This window comes from Excalfactoria chinensis, chromosome 18 (genome assembly GCF_039878825.1).
Source record: "Excalfactoria chinensis isolate bCotChi1 chromosome 18, bCotChi1.hap2, whole genome shotgun sequence".
NCBI classification, from domain to species: domain Eukaryota; kingdom Metazoa; phylum Chordata; class Aves; order Galliformes; family Phasianidae; genus Excalfactoria; species Excalfactoria chinensis.
In genome coordinates, this window is record NC_092842.1 from 5,419,115 (window position 1) to 5,434,456 (window position 15,342).

Sequence of the window (15,342 nt, forward strand, 5' to 3'; positions counted from 1 at the left end):
GTGCCACTGCACCCTACAGGCTGAAAATAGAGACAATCATTCTGTGTGTTGTGTTGTGTGTGTATCTCACAGTATCTAAACAAGGTTCATCACTTTTGAGAGGGAGGTTGGCTCAGGGCTCTTGCACATTTAGGGCTGGCCATTCTGCTTCTGCCCTATACCACAATGAATAATTCTATTGGCTACCCTGCTGGGATGAGCAGGAAAAACAGCAGCTGTAACACAAACACACACACACTACCAAACCCCTGTCTAGAGCTGTCCCAAACACTGCTGTGTATGGGGTACCTGGTGACAGGAAGCACTGTGGGAAACAAGGAAGTTTGACTTCATATGGACAAGAGTTCAGCCCCAACCAGAGGAAGGGACATTGCAAGGGGTGACCCTGCATCTGAAACCCCTACCCAGGCTGCTGAGTCTCTGCAGGATCTATGTGACATTTTGGAGTGATGCTGCAGGAACGCAGAACAGGAGAGGTCAGTTGGACTGGCACGGGTGTGTGTCCCTTTAATGTGCTGCTGGTGTTCGTGGGGCAGCTTGGAAAGCTGTCTGAATGGCACAAGCTTCCATCAGAAGTCAACTGGAAGAACCTGTCACGAGAAGGGTTCTCATGCTTTTAAGGGAGATGCTACTGCCCTGTGGACACTATATGCAGCATTGCATGCATCAGTCCAGCCCTCTGCCTGCTTCCCATGGGCTGGAGCTCTGTGGAGGCTGTGAGGAGTCAATGCCATATGTTCCTCTGACCACATTTGCTGGATCTGTTCCCTCCAGGCCCATGGTCACTTATGCCAGAAGAACAGCCTGCAAGGTCTCCCACAAGAAACAGATTTCATTTTTCTCACTGAGCTCCTTTATCAGCATTTAGAGGGAAAAAAAACATATCTTAATAACTGCATTTCCATCTCACTTTGTCCCCGTACCTTGATAAACTCCAGGAGTTACAGCGGAGCAAGGAGAGAATGTGCAGCCTTTTGTGCAACAAATCTATCTCATATAAATCAGTAATAACAGCCTGGAGGGTTTCTCTTGGGTAGTACAGGCAACTAGAGGTAGTTTGGCCATTTTGATGTTTTTTTAACTGGAATTTCCCTTCCCCTGAGCTGGGCTGGGCACTCAGCCCTGGTGTGCTGTGTAGGAAAAGACCACATGCTGCCCTTTTCTTTGACTTCCAGAAGATGGCTGCAGTCCTAACGACTTGCTGGCTCCTCCATAGGTTTTATGTATAAGATCGTTAGGATGGTGTTGGCTGTTGAATTTACACCAGGATTCACAATCCAGGCCATTGGCTTTGATTCTCTTCCACTATCTAAGCTTTGTCAGACTGAGATATTTCCTTACACGTGGGTAGCCTTTGTCCCATAGAAGCAACATCTGCAGGGCTCCCACACTGTGACACCAGCCCACTTCAGCCATGGTTTGGCCTTGGCCTATTTACATACAAGGACTTACGCAGTTTAACTCAGAGCAAAAACTGCATACTGGCACTGACACATGGCTGCACTCCTACCTATATATATGTCCATTGGCCTCTGTTTGGAGGCAGGCTCCTCAGGTGCACACCATGGCTTGCTGGGCGATTCTGAGCTTTGCCTTGTGCTGCTGCCTCGGGGTAGCACAGGCTGCAACAGTAAGTACAGAGGCATTCCTTACAGCTTTGTAAGACTTTTTGCCTGCTTTTGTCTGAATGAGCAAATTTCTCCATTGTCTGCTCTGAAGCCCATGAAAAAGGCCTGCAAGCAGTGACAGCAAAGGCAGGGTAGTTGTCCTAGCAAAGGCTCTCACTGGTATCTTAAGTGCCCTGCACAGTTCTTTATCAGATCTGGCTTGGTTTACATCTCAAGGCTGTAGGTTCTCACAGTCTTCCACTTCATATATGGAAGAGCAGGGAAATTGCTCCTGGTTCTCTGCTCCAAAGGGCAGCATGAAGAACACTGGCATGGACACATCCTTGGCAGCAGCTACTTGTGTGCTTCCCACAAGGAATCCCAGGGATGGCTGCAGAGAGGGGGCTGTGCTTTGTATTGGGGGACCCTCCAGCCAGGGGAAGATGTGGGTGCTGGCAACATGAGAAGCCTCAGCCATGAAAGATTGCAATGGATTTCCTTTCTTCTCAATGGTACCATGTTTAGCTGGGTGTAGTGCTCACCGAGGGAGGCTTTGTGGAAGGAGAGAGTAAACGACGAGGACTCTTTGGGAGCTATGTGGATATCTTCAGAGGGATCCCTTTTGCTGCCCCACCAAAGACACTGCAAGACCCCCAACCTCATCCTGGCTGGGAAGGTAAGGTCTTTGTTTTGGGGTTGTTTTGTTTAACTGCTGTCTCTCTAGTCCATTGCTGACAAGAGCTAGTTCATATAGGAAAGGCTCCCACTCCCTCAGTAGGTGGCTGGGGAAGCTTTACTGCCTCTGCTGGACTTACGGAGGGGAAGATGGATGGACAGAGCCTACAACCAAAGGAGCTGACACCTCTGACCAGGACCTGTTGTGTTTTCTTTCTTCTCTCAGGAACATTGAAAGCAAAAAAATTTAAAAATCGCTGCATGCAGACAACTCTTACACAGACTGATGTCCGTGGGAAAGAGGACTGCCTCTATCTGAACATCTGGATCCCTCAAGGGAGGAGAGAGGGTATGTTTTTGGCAGAGACCTGAGGAGGAGATTTTCAGTTGCCTTCTGTGGATAAACTGCTCTGGAGCATCCCTCCACAGCTAAGTATGGGCAACCAAAGAAGCACTGGTTTTCAGTGGGAAGGGTAGGAGAGGTTTCAGACACTGTGCCTCAGCTGCATCCCACTGTGAGTTGCAGCCTCTTCTACAGAGCAGGGATTTTCTTGGCCGTAGGCTGTCACAAAGCATCAGGTCCTTGAAGTGGAGACAACCCTTTCTGGACAAATGACTGTCCTACAACCCTAGTAGAGATACAGAAGTTCTTTTCTTATCAAGGAAAGAGTAATTTGTATGGGATGTCAGCCAATAGGAAAAGCTCATACAGGTTTGTTGTCCTGGGAATGCTTTTCATGCTGTGGGGTAAGATGACAGTGAAGGAAGGGGCATTTGTGTCAGCCCCAATAGGTCCATGTGCAAGTGGAGCAATGCTCAGTAAACAGGCATGGAGGCAGGCAGCACCTTCTGGCTGTGTAGTGGTTCACGCTGCTTTTCCTCCTCACCTCCTAGTCTCCACCAACTTGCCAGTGATGGTCTGGATCTACGGCGGTGCCTTCCTTCTTGGAGGAGGTCAAGGAGCCAACTTCCTTAACAACTACCTCTATGATGGTGAGGAGATCGCTGTGCGGGGCAATGTGATCGTGGTGACCCTCAACTACCGTGTGGGACCCCTGGGCTTCCTCAGCACTGGAGACTCAAACATGCCAGGTACCACAGCTGCTCCCTCTTAGAGGAGCCTGCCCAGCTCCCCACCTTTGGCTGTGCCCTGACTGAATGGTGGGTACCCTCTTGTTGCTCAGGGAACTATGGGCTGAAGGACCAGCACATGGCTATTGCCTGGGTGAAGAGGAATATCAAGGCCTTTGGAGGCGACCCAGACAACATCACCATCTTTGGGGAGTCAGCCGGTGGTGCTAGTGTCTCCCTTCAGGTCTGCTGTCCTTGTTAGACTGCACTACAGCTGCTTCTCATTTCTTCAAATGGGCAAAACAGTCCCCTTGGCACTCTGATGCTTTCCTCTGTGCATGCGATGACCCCTTGCTCTCCTCCTTTTCTCTCCCTTTCACCATATCACCTTTTAACTTTAACTACTGAGTCTGTTAAGCATCACAAGAGCTGGTTCCTTCCCTGGACCTTGTGTACAAATTGTGAGGGGGATCAGCCGGATCTGGCATGTAATTGTTTCTTCATGATTTCACTGATGAAACTCTCCTGTTTCTATTCTGTGCTGCAGATGTTGTCCCCAAAGAATGCAGGTCTGTTCAAGAGAGCCATCAGCCAAAGCGGTGTCGGTCTGTGCAGCTGGGCCATCCAAAAGGACCCACTCACTTGGGCTAAAAAGGTAACGTGCACCACTGCAGAGGGACCCCAACCCACAGAAGGAGGCACGTGGGACAGTCAGTGGCCTGAACATCTATCTGGGCTGGCTGGATAGTGGCTGTGTCACTTCAGGCACCAATCCTGAAGCTAAAGTCTTACTTGAGGGTACAAAAAACCATGAGATTTCATAGAAAAAAGCATAGCAAGTATGGGATTTAGCAGGAACCATGCTGCCAAACACAGAGCTTTGGAAACATGAATCTTTGAGATTAAAGCCAAGCTCTCCTCTGGGAAGCTGGGAATGCAGCCTGGCTTCAGAGCATAATGCCACGAGCTTTCTCTCTCTCTCTCTCTCTCTCTCTCCTTCTGCAGATTGGAGAGAAGGTGGGCTGCCCCACAGATAACACCACAGTCTTGGCCAACTGCCTCCGTGCCACTGACTCCAAAGCCCTGACAATGGCCTTCCACATGGAACTGGTCTCCCTGTCTGGTATGTCCCCCAGTCTATGCTGTGTCCTCCATGCACAAAAGGTTCACCAAGCCTTCAAAGGGATACTGGGCTGATTGCCTGAAGTCTTTAAGCAGCGCTTGTGTCATTCAATAAGGGGACAACAATGACAGATTTTGCAGTCACTTTTCCACAGACAGGTGCACACTGTGCTGAGTGAACGCTGTTGGTTGTGCAATGGCAGCAGTGGCAGATCAGTTGTCCAGGGGTTGCGCCTTGGCTCCAGAACAAGAAGCTTTCTGTTCTGCAATGTTTTATGAAAGCAGCAAGAGCAGTTCCAGAATACAGCCTACAAACAACGACAACAAACTGACAACATCCTCCTATCTTTTTCCTTAAGCAATAAGATATGCCAAGCCACACATCTGCTGTTCCTGTTCTCCTAACAGATTCTGGTTTTGCCTCCTGCTGCAGGTCCCGTGGTTCACACACTCTCCATCACTCCTGTTGTTGATGGAGACTTCCTTCCTGACATGCCAGAGAACCTCTTTGCCAATGCTGCTGACATTGACTACATTGCTGGGGTCAATAACATGGATGGACATATCTTTGCTGGCTTTGATTTCCCTGCTATCAACCGTCCACTTAAGAAAATCAGTGCGTAAGTGGACATTCCTAAAACCCTTATCAAGAGGAACTTTAACATATTCCCAAACACCCAGGTCTGGAAGGGGCACTGTCTTCAGCACAAGATATCACTCCAAGCTGGAGTGCCCAAGGCATGTGTTGCCAATCCCAGGGAAATAACTAGTTTAGTGGGGAAGCCTTCCCAAATATCTTTAAGGTACCCCTGAACTCAGCAGTAGAGACAAGCTTGGCAGCCCTGATACTCTCTGTGTGGAGCATGTTCATGCTGGGTGTCTGGCCCATATGACCCCTCTTTCAGGACTAAAAGAGCTTATGGCCCATTTGGAACTCAAGTGGTTTGGCTGAGAAAGTTGTGGATCACATGTTCTCCATCTAGGACCTGGATTGAAACTCCTGGCTACTTCACCAAACAGTTACCAACCACAGAGGTTGGATGGGAGGACCTCTCCTCCAAAGGGAGCTGGGACAACTTCCATGTTCCTCTTCAAGCTGCTGGTCCTTAATCAGTTCATACCTCTTGTCTTTTCAGGAGCGAGGTCTACAACTTGGTCAAAGGATTTACTGCCGACAGGGGTGAGAGAGGAGCCAACTTGACGTACAATCTCTACACAGAGTCGTGGGGCGACAACCCAGAGCAACAAGTCATGAAGAAAACAGTGGTGGATCTGACTACTGACTACATTTTCCTGATTCCCACACAGTGGGCACTAAACCTGCACCATCAGAATGCCCGGTGAGGAGCACAGCATTGGTAGGAGCCCAGAGCTTGTTTGGGACCAAAACTGTACTCACAGCACAAGGGGCTCTGCCAATGTTTGGAGTGTAGTTATGAATCCACACTCCTTTTCCTGCTCTCCACTCACAGTTGCTAATCAAGTCCATTTTATTTCCCCAGGAATGCCAAGACTTACAGCTACTTGTTCTCCCAGCCATCTCGAATGCCCATCTACCCAAGCTGGGTAGGGGCAGACCACGCTGATGACTTGCAGTACGTGTTTGGGAAACCCTTTGCCACCCCTCTGGGCTACCTGCCCAAGCACAGGACAGTCTCATCTGCCATGATTGCTTATTGGACCAATTTTGCCCGGACTGGGTAAGTGATTCTGGTTCTACCTCTGGGGCTTTCTGCAGCACTTCAACCTCTTGCTTTTGTCTATTAACTTCTCAGAAGCAATTCTCAAAAGCAGGGTGCCCTCTGAACTTTAACAAACCTGGCTCTATGTCTCCCAGTTTGCTCTGAGCCTTCCTCATCCAGAGAACACCTGGGAACAGCAGAAGCATGTTCAGAACTTGTGATCTCTCCTTATACTGTATGATGGGCAGGAGTTCAGTTTGCTGTGTGCAGCCAGGGCCAATGCCAGTGGGGAGCAAAGGAGGAGAACTCAGGTTAGCAAGTAGCTCCTAGCAGGCAGAATTGCTATCACTTGTCTCAGTTCCAAACTCTCTCCTTGTACTCACTTAAAGCCTCACTTGAACACAGATAAGATCTGCAGAGAACACAGATCTGCCCCTATAAAACTAAACTTCTGTTTCTTTTTTCCCCAGCAATCCCAACAGTGGGTATTCAAAAGTGCCTGTTAACTGGCCACCCTACACCACTGACAGTGGCTACTACCTGGAAATCAACAACAAACTAAACGATAACTCAGTGAAGCAGAACCTAAGAACCCCATTTGTGAACTACTGGAATTCAGTCTATCTAAAACTGCCACTGGTTGCCAGCACATCCTAAGCTGCGGAGGTGCTGAAAACCCAAGTAAAGCCATCTTTTAAAGACAGACCAAGTTCATTAAATGCTTGCTTGAAACTGAGGGATTTTGGCTTATGAATGTCTCTGTCATTACAGTTTTCTCCCTAACACTACAGTTAGGAAGGAAGCAGCATCTAATCTCTGAGCAAAGCATGCTCCCCTGACAGCAGTGGCTCAGTTAATGATGCATCAGTGCATCAATGGCTCGAGGTTTGTTTTCCCTTGTTCCTTGCATGATCCCTAGCAGGACAGACCCAATCTATACCTCTGGATATTGCCCCTTTCTAATCATCCACATTAATGACAAACATCTCATAGATAATTACATGCATTACAATACATGTAATACATGCACACGAATCTCTTAGAGAACTGTTGCCCAATTAACTAATAAATAAATAAATAAACGCAAGGAGGTTATTCTGCATTGGTTTATGGCCACAAGTCTCTGCTTCACAAAGGCCAAGCTAAGCTGTGAGCTACAGCTCCGAACTGAGGAAATAAGGAGAGGATCAGGATTTGTCACCCAGGATTTGTGCCTGGAGCTATTCACAACCTTACAACACCGTGGATGCTCATAACCCTGTCCCATACCAACATCCTCCCTGTGCCCACGGCCACCTGCATGTAGCTCTAGTGCACACCGTATCAAAGGGTATTTACTCTTCACCTGTTTCTACTTAGTAATTTTGTGGGCACACAATTGAATTTGCTCAGTAGGGGAAATAAAAGGAAAGTTCAATGGCAGCTTACAAGTGTAATGCAAGCAGAGAACAAGGAGAAAAGGAGAGACGTTACGATGCTCAGGCATTAGAACAAAGACTGAAAACACCCTTTAAAATGTGGATAAATCCATGCTTCCTACCAACGTGAAGCCCAAGGCCAGAGAAACCAGAACTCAATGTGCAGAACTCAGCAGAACTTCACCTTTCAGTTCTTTACCTGGGAAGATTCCGCTGCAATGCGCGCTATGACCGCCAGGGGGCGCTGCGAGAGCGGCCCATTGCCAGCGCCTGCCGGAGCTGCGTATGGGATGCATGGGGTGGATATAGGATGCCCGAGAAACAGCGTCAGTTATTAAGGAGATCAGGAGGATAGAGATGGAGCTACATAAGCCCAGAGAACCCTTCATGGTGGTTCTGAGATAGGGATCGGTGCCCTGCATCACACCTAAGGGACAGCAAGGGACACAAAGCACAGAGGAACCTAAAGGCGGCCCGGAACCTTCGTGCGGCGGAACCATCGCGATGCGGCTCCGGGGGGAAGGAATAGGGGATGGAGCGGGGAGCAATGGCGGCGGATGGGCCTGGCACGGAGCGGGGCTCGGGGGTGTTGGAGCTGCCCAGCGCCCCGCGTTTGGTGTGCGTGGAATACCCGGGGCTGGTGCGGGATGTCGGAGCGATGCTGCGGACTCTGGGAGGAGAGGAAGGGGTGTCGAGGGTGAGGGGCTGCCGGAGGCCGCGTGTGAGGGAGGCGGGCTGCGGGGCGGCCCAGCTCTGTGGTATGGAGTTGGTGGGAAGGCCGCTCGGCGGGATGGAGGTGACGACGTGCCGCCTGTCTGTGATACAGATCTACGCGGAGCCCGGCAAGAGGTTGGAGCTGTGTTTCCGTCCCAAGGATCCTTACTGCCATCCCCTGTGCGCCAACCGCTTCCCCGCCTCTGCCATGCTGCTCAAGGTGAAGAGGAGGAGCAGGAGGAAGGGCGAGGAGGAGCGGGATGTCCGCTTTGAGATGGAAGTTATTGGGATCGTCGCGACGGTTTACAAGTTCCAAGGTAATCCTTGTGGTTTTGTCCCCAGGGCTTCAAGGCTGACGGGAAAGAGAAAGGTTGACTTTTAAGACTGGAAGGAAGATGCCATCTGTTATTACAGCCTTTGCACAGACCTATCAGACTCCTGAAGGCTGAGCGTTGGGAGAAGCGTTATCTTCACAATACACTAACCAGCATTCTGACTTCTGTTTCCCATAGGAATGTCAGATTTCCAGTACCTAGCAATGCATTCCGGTCCCGATGGCAAACAAACCTCCATGTATGACAAAGTCCTGATGCTCAAACCGGAGAAGGAAGAGTTTTTCAATAGGGAATTACCTCTGCACATCCCTCCACCCATTTTCTCACGTCTGGACACTCCTGTTGACTATTACTATCGGCCAGATGTCCAACACAGGTTAGTGCCCTTTCTCATTCTAGAATAAACAATCCATGTTGCTTCTTGAATAGAATCTAGTTTGATATATACTTCTAACAGGCAAGTCTTCAAGTTAAGGTTTCCTTTTTTATCATATGGAGATGAACTGAATCCATTCTGATGTCAGAATGCTGATGCTCTTGAAGCATCAGGCTAGCATTCAATACGTAGCTCATGCATTTCATTAGTTTTTTGCTACTGATTGCTCAGTAGAAGATAATAGCTTTTCCTGCAGGAAACAACATGTAGCACAAGGTACACGAGGGTGTTTTTCGGCCTGCTTCCCATGGGCTGAAGCTGTATGGAGGCTGTGAGGAGTCAATGCCATATGTTCCTCTGACCACATTTGCTGGATCTGTTTCCTCCAGGCCTATGGTCACTTATGCCAGAAGAACAGCCTGCAAGGTCTCCCACAAGAAACAGATTTCATTTTTCTCACTGAGCTCTTTTATCATCATCAAAAAATATCTCAGTAATTGCGTTTCTGTTTCACGTCATCTTTGTACCCTGATGAACTCCAGGAGTTACAGTGGAGCAAGGAGAGAACGTGCAGCCTTTTGTGCAACAAATCTATCTCGTACAAATCAGTAATGACAGCCTGGAGGGTTTCTTGATCCCTTCTCCTCAGTCATCTGGAAAACAAACTTCATTTTTGCATGTTCCCATTAAATCCACATGCTTGTGTGTGACATAGGCAGAAAGCAAACCCAGTCCTTTGCTCTGTCTTGTAGGGAGGGCTATAACAATCCCCAGGTGTCTGCTGAGAACCTCATTGGCCACAGCAGGGCCCGACGCCCCAACAATGCCATCTTTGTGAACTTTGATGATGATAAAGTCCCAACCAAACCACTGGATGCTGCTGCACAGGCCTGGAAGAAAGTGTGCACCAATCCTGTGGACAGGAATTTGGAGGAAGAGCTGAGAAAAGTACGTGCCACGTTCCTGAGCTGGGCTGGGCACTCAGCCCTGGTGTGCTGTGTAGGAAAAGACCACATGCAGCCCTTTGCTTTGAGTTCCAGAAGATGGTTGCAGTCCTAATGACTTGCTGGCTCCTCCAAAGGTTTTGTGATTGTGATGTGAAGTTCCATATATAAGATTGTTAGGGTGGTGCGGCCTGTTAAATTACACCAGGATTCACAATCCAGGCCATTGGCTTTGATTCCCATTCACTATCAGCTGTTATTTGTAACCTTGGCAAAAAAAAAACAAAACATATTTGCTTTTTCTGTTCTCTGATCCTTCAAATGAGAGGTGCCCAGGATACCAGAACATTTGGTGTCCAGAACAGCTGCACTTCTCCTTGTAAATAATGGGTGGGATAAAAATTTGTCAAAGCATGACACCATCATATCAAGCAATTCAATGAGGGGCACGTATCTGAAATTACTATGTATTATTTCAGCTCTTTGAAGCTCGTCCAGTCTGGTCTCGGAATGCAGTTAAAGCAAATATCAGCATCCACCCAGACAAACTGAAGCTTCTGTTGCCTTGTTTGGCCTACTACATGGTAAGTCTGTATATCTGCCCTTGTTCCTGTTTGATGCAGTTAGTAGACAGCAAGGGTAGATCACCTGGGTGTTCCTTGCTCTCTGCAGTTTCTGAGGTCCTATCTGAGCTTAACGTTATGTAAGAGAAACCTTCCCCTTGAACAGAAGTTATAACCATGGAGGATTCGGTAGCTGCTAGCTCTGTTGGATCTGGTCTACTTTTGTAGTACTATCAGACACTCAGATTAATTGTCCATCTGGCAATGATAGCAGATTTCTTTCCAAACAGATTTTTATGACCTTGCAGATTATTTTTAAAGGCACACAAATATTTGGGCTTCAGGACCTTGCCCAATTTTGGTACATAAAAACTGGTTGTATAAAGCAATGAAGGGACTGGTAAAGAAATAGGTTTGGACAGTGCAGGAGAATACTAGAATTTTCTAAGAGACTGCAATACAGCTGTGTTTGCAACTTGTCCCCCCTGTTTGTTTACACAGATAACAGGTCCTTGGAGGAGCTTATGGGTTAGGTTTGGGTATGACCCTAGAAAACACCCTGAAGCAAAGATTTATCAAGTACTGGACTTCCGAATTCGCTGTGGAATGAAATATGGTAAAAGGGTCTGACCCCCAGCGACCATCTCTGCTGTGTGGTTAATCCTTGTAGTTCTTTTAGTTTTGTTTGTTTTCAAACTCTTTTGCTCTGTCTGCTCTGATGGAGAGTGCATCTTTTGAGTTCATTCCTTCCTGCAGTTCTTCCACAAACTCCTTTCAACTTTATACTATGCCGTATTTCTTCCCTCATTTGGCATGTTCCAAACCTTACAAACAGCTTGCTGGCTTTCCTTCTCCATGCATTCAAAGCCCAAGTGTGTGTCAGCAGACCATCTTCACTCTTGCTCAGGGGAAGCATCGAGCAGTAGATTCTGTTGCTTGCATGAGCAGGAAACCAGGGCTCAGGCTGTGGTACATAGGGTTCTTTTGCTGTGATTTTGTACAGAGCAAGTTGAAGGAAAGGACTTTCTGAGGTCATAAAGTAAGTGCTTGAGAGAGCTGTCGTCTAGTCCTTATGGTCAGATCACATCTTCCCCTCTGTCCAACCAAAAAGGTTTTATCCGATACTTCTCCCTATCTTGCAAAAGTCAGCCTTCATTTCACACAGTAGTCCAGCACTTCTGTTACTGAGCTAGGCATATTCTGTGGGATGCTTATCTTCAGTTCACGATTGGTTTTCTTTTCTCACTTCTAGGTTACACCCCTAGCGATATGCCAGTGAAAGCAAAACGCAGCACATACAACTACAGCCTGCCCATCACTATCAAAAAGCCAGGTATGTCGTGCCAGCTGAAGGGGTGTCTGACTCTTCTGTTTCTTTGGTTTACTCCATCTGAATTAACACTGAGAGGTATCAGTACAATGCCACAATGAAATTGTTCCCAATCGGTTCTCTATTGTTTTTCAGTAAGTCATACAGTCAGTGTACACGATCTGAAGCAGGGACTCGGTACTCCTGGTGCATCTAGTGCAAAAAAGCTTGCCTCCAGCAGGTATAAACTGAAGGTAAGCATTATTCTCTTACCATTATCTTGAAACAGCATAATAAAAAGGCACTATTTTCTGTTTTGAAATTCATTAAGGGTGTGGGTTTCTCTTCAAGACATGCATGAGTTGAAGATCACAAGTTTACCTTGAGAGCCACTTGTTGAACATATCACTACAGAACTTTACTTGCTGTTCTGTAAATGTATTTCTTACATGGGATTGGTACTTTTGTCCCAGCCTTAAACACAATGAGCGCTTTGTTTCAGTTGAGAAAACTGGAGAACTTAAAGGGCAGTGACAGAACATTGCTGTGTGTTTATCGGGTCATACTGCAGGATTAGCAGGGTAAAATTGATATTTAAATAGGAGCCTGTTTGGTTTTTTTTCTTCCTTTTCACTAGAACAAAACTGCTGAGATACAGTAACAAGCTGCTAACAAAGCTGTAGCTTGGATACTAAGTATTTTGTGACTGGGGACAAATCTCTGCAGGAGGTGCTTTGTTGTTAACTCAGTGCTTTGCTATTATACCAGAGTTGCCCTGTTACACCTCAGAGTGAGCATTAAATCCTTTCCATCTTTCCTTTTAGGAAACCGTCTATATTTTCCGAGAAGGAGTCTTACCCCCTTATCGGCAGATGTTCTATCAACTCTGTGACTTGAATGTGGAAAGGTATTACTGCCAGCTGACTCCTCCTTTAGAGCTAGATTTCAAAGCCTGTTTATATCCACTTCGTTACTCTCAGTCTCCTTGACCAGAAACCTAAGAGGTATTTGGCTTCTGAATAAAAACAGAACAGACTTCTCACCTAAACTTCCTTTTTCATATGACAGGTGAATAATATGCTTTCCAACTCAAGGAAAGCAAAGTAAGCCACAGTCCGTCTTACTTGAAGCCTGCAACTGAGTATAGAAGGCTAACATTTCACCCTCTTTCTGTTGCTTTTTAGCCTACAAAAAATCATCCATCGGAATGATAGTACAGAGTCAGAATGCACGGAGAGGGATGGATGGTGCCTTCCAAAGACTAGCGATGAGCTGCGAGATAGCATGTCTCTGATGATAAAGCAGATAATCAGATCCACAAGACCTGGTACGGATGCTTTTGAACCTCAAAATGCTAAGCAGTGTATTACCACTTATCTGATGATGTAGAGACCATGTTAGGATCTTGTTGTTGGTGCTGTGGAAGTAGTACTACTATATTCACCACCTCTGGTGTTCCATGTTCAGTGTGAGAGCTGAAGCTGTTGTCCTGCCACATCACATGGGTTGGAGACTAGGAATAGCTATGAGTAGAAGTTTTCTTTTTCACTATTCAAGTATCACAGCCTTCAGGTTTGTAACGCTATGTGATGGAAAGTACAGCAATAATAGGATGGCAGAGTCTTTAGCTGTAGTAAATGAGGACAAGCCCAAATACAGCAGTTGTGGAAAAAGAAACAAAAGAAAAAAGCTGCTTACCTTCAAAAGGCCTCAGGTATGCAGGGATCTCCAGCAAGAAGCCCTCGCTTCCACTGCCAACCCTTAAATGAGGTCTGGGCAGGGGTGGATCCTGGCTCCAGCCCTTCTGGTCACTCAGTGCATTGAATACACCTGAGCTCCCCTGGGTTGGCCCTGCCTTCCCACCAGGTGCTCAATCACTGCTTCAAGCCCTGACTTAGCATTTCCACTACACATGCACAACCTTAACTGTGATCCTCAGGTTTCTGCCTTACCCTCGTTGTCTTACGAACTCTACTGCAAATTTCTTCAAGTTGCACTGAGAGATACATCATCATGTCTTCCTTTCTTCCCAATTAAGCTCTTTTCTCAAGTACAACAAGCAGTGAAGATGGCAAAGAACAGCTGGCATATGAGTCTGGAGAGGATGAGGATGATGAAGAGGAGGAGGAAGAAGACTTCAAGCCTTCTGATGGGAGTGAAAATGAAATGGAAACAGAAATTCTAGACTATGTGTGAACTCCGTAGGTAGTCTCACTGCTGATGGACAGAATCTTCTTGGCTCTCGTTCCTTCAGTGCTGATGGTTCAGCAACCATACACAGGGTGTGTGAGAGCAGAACTTGCACTAAGTTGCTTGCTATCTGTCTGCACTGACTGTGGTGCTTGCTGATAGCTGTCATTTTGGATGTTCAGATATCACAGCCCGCATGGCCTCTGGATGAGGTGCTATGAGATATGGTTTAGTAGCTTGTGGTAGTAACGGTGATGGGAAGACAGTTGGTCTAGATGATCTTGTAGGTCTTTTTCAACCTTGTGATTCTATGATTCTGTTTTTATAATTGTTGGATAATAAGCCTTCAGAACATTGCCACCATGGAGATAACAGGTTTCTTGACAGGCTTCAAATGGCGTCTACTGTAGCAGCTCAACAGTCTCCCAAGAAAAGAGAATTGAAACCAGCTGGAAATATACCTTAAAATAGAAGAAACTATGTTCCCAGTTCTCTGTAAGAAATACACCCTGTCTGAGTTAATGGCCATGTGAAAAATAGAAAAATGCTTTGAAGAGTTTGCCATTCAGTTATAGAAATTAAAGACCTGCTGGCATGTTCTAAGTCTTGTGCATTCCCCAGTGTGTTACATGTGGAAGGTTGATCATTAGTAGCTGATAATATGTTCTAATGCTGCGGGCGCTCCACTTCCAGGTAAGGTATATCAGGCACCAAGAATAAACACTCTTAGTAATGCTAGGAAAACACCTGAAGCCAAGCTTGTTATCAACAGTTAGCCTGAGGCTAAAGAAACCAGGAATCTCTTGTGTCAGGGCTTACTTATTTCCCAGCTACTTTTGAACTTGTTCTCTCTGGGAAGGCTGCAGTTACTTGGATACTTAATTGTGACTTAGCAGGAAATGGCACTAACAGCCCTGCCTGTATAAGTTAGTCCTTTCATTTTCAAAATCCCAGCTAAAAGTAATCTACGTAGCCAAAGGCACAGAGAAATTCTGGTTACTGGAGCTTCATCCTTAATAGCTACAGCCAGAGGCACTACACCATCCAGGCAATTTCCACTCAAGTCTGTGCAATTATAAAAAATAAACATGCTGGCTGTGCTAGGAAATGAGCCCTTGAACAGTGAAGGAATGATGTCTCAAGCCGAAGCAGACTGCTATCTCCATAAGGACCAGTCATTGCAGTTGCTCTTAAAGCCATTGCAACTATCAAAAGAATTAAGCTAGTTAATCAGATGTCACATTTGTGCTACCAGGAAAGGCACCGGTCCCAACAGCACCGATTCACATAAACGGAGTTGCTTGAAATCAGGCACTGGTCCTGCAAACAAAACAAA

At 46.8% G+C, this 15,342-nt stretch overlaps 2 protein-coding genes across 3 annotated transcripts; both read left to right on the forward strand.

Annotated features, from left to right (window-relative positions):
* Window positions 1-1,564: 1,564 nt before the first annotated feature.
* Window positions 1,565-7,216, forward strand: CEL (carboxyl ester lipase). Its single transcript, XM_072353102.1, has 11 exons — window positions 1,565-1,630; window positions 2,133-2,283; window positions 2,509-2,631; window positions 3,177-3,374; window positions 3,467-3,597; window positions 3,901-4,008; window positions 4,359-4,476; window positions 4,909-5,095; window positions 5,612-5,815; window positions 5,978-6,175; window positions 6,628-7,216. Exons 1-11 carry the CDS (start codon window positions 1,565-1,567, stop codon window positions 6,812-6,814), a joined length of 1,671 nt encoding a protein of 556 aa, XP_072209203.1. The 3' UTR covers window positions 6,815-7,216.
* Window positions 7,217-7,823: 607 nt separating this feature from the next.
* On the forward strand, window positions 7,824-14,649 carry GTF3C5 (general transcription factor IIIC subunit 5). Of its 2 annotated transcripts, none has more exons than XM_072352894.1 (11): window positions 7,824-8,193; window positions 8,402-8,606; window positions 8,802-9,000; window positions 9,753-9,948; window positions 10,424-10,528; window positions 11,009-11,123; window positions 11,760-11,840; window positions 11,973-12,070; window positions 12,641-12,723; window positions 13,001-13,143; window positions 13,855-14,649. In XM_072352894.1, the coding sequence occupies exons 1-11, from the start codon at window positions 8,080-8,082 to the stop codon at window positions 14,010-14,012; spliced, it is 1,497 nt and encodes a 498-aa protein (XP_072208995.1). In that variant the 5' UTR covers window positions 7,824-8,079; the 3' UTR covers window positions 14,013-14,649. The 2 variants fall into 2 exon arrangements, with proteins under 2 accessions (XP_072208995.1, XP_072208994.1); XM_072352893.1 differs by having other exon boundaries at window positions 8,056-8,272.
* Window positions 14,650-15,342: the final 693 nt, after the last annotated feature.

Coding starts and splice junctions, on each gene's coding strand:
- GTF3C5 (XM_072352893.1), top strand. CDS start 8,108: ATGGAGCGGGGAGCAATGGCGGCGGATGGGCCTGGCACGGAGCGGGGC. Junction 11,841..11,972: donor CATCACTATCAAAAAGCCAG/GTATGTCGTGCC, acceptor ATTGTTTTTCAG/TAAGTCATACAGTCAGTGTA. Junction 12,724..13,000: donor TGTGACTTGAATGTGGAAAG/GTATTACTGCCA, acceptor GTTGCTTTTTAG/CCTACAAAAAATCATCCATC.
- CEL (XM_072353102.1), top strand. CDS start 1,565: ATGGCTTGCTGGGCGATTCTGAGCTTTGCCTTGTGCTGCTGCCTCGGG. Junction 3,375..3,466: donor TGGAGACTCAAACATGCCAG/GTACCACAGCTG, acceptor CTTGTTGCTCAG/GGAACTATGGGCTGAAGGAC. Junction 3,598..3,900: donor GTGCTAGTGTCTCCCTTCAG/GTCTGCTGTCCT, acceptor TCTGTGCTGCAG/ATGTTGTCCCCAAAGAATGC.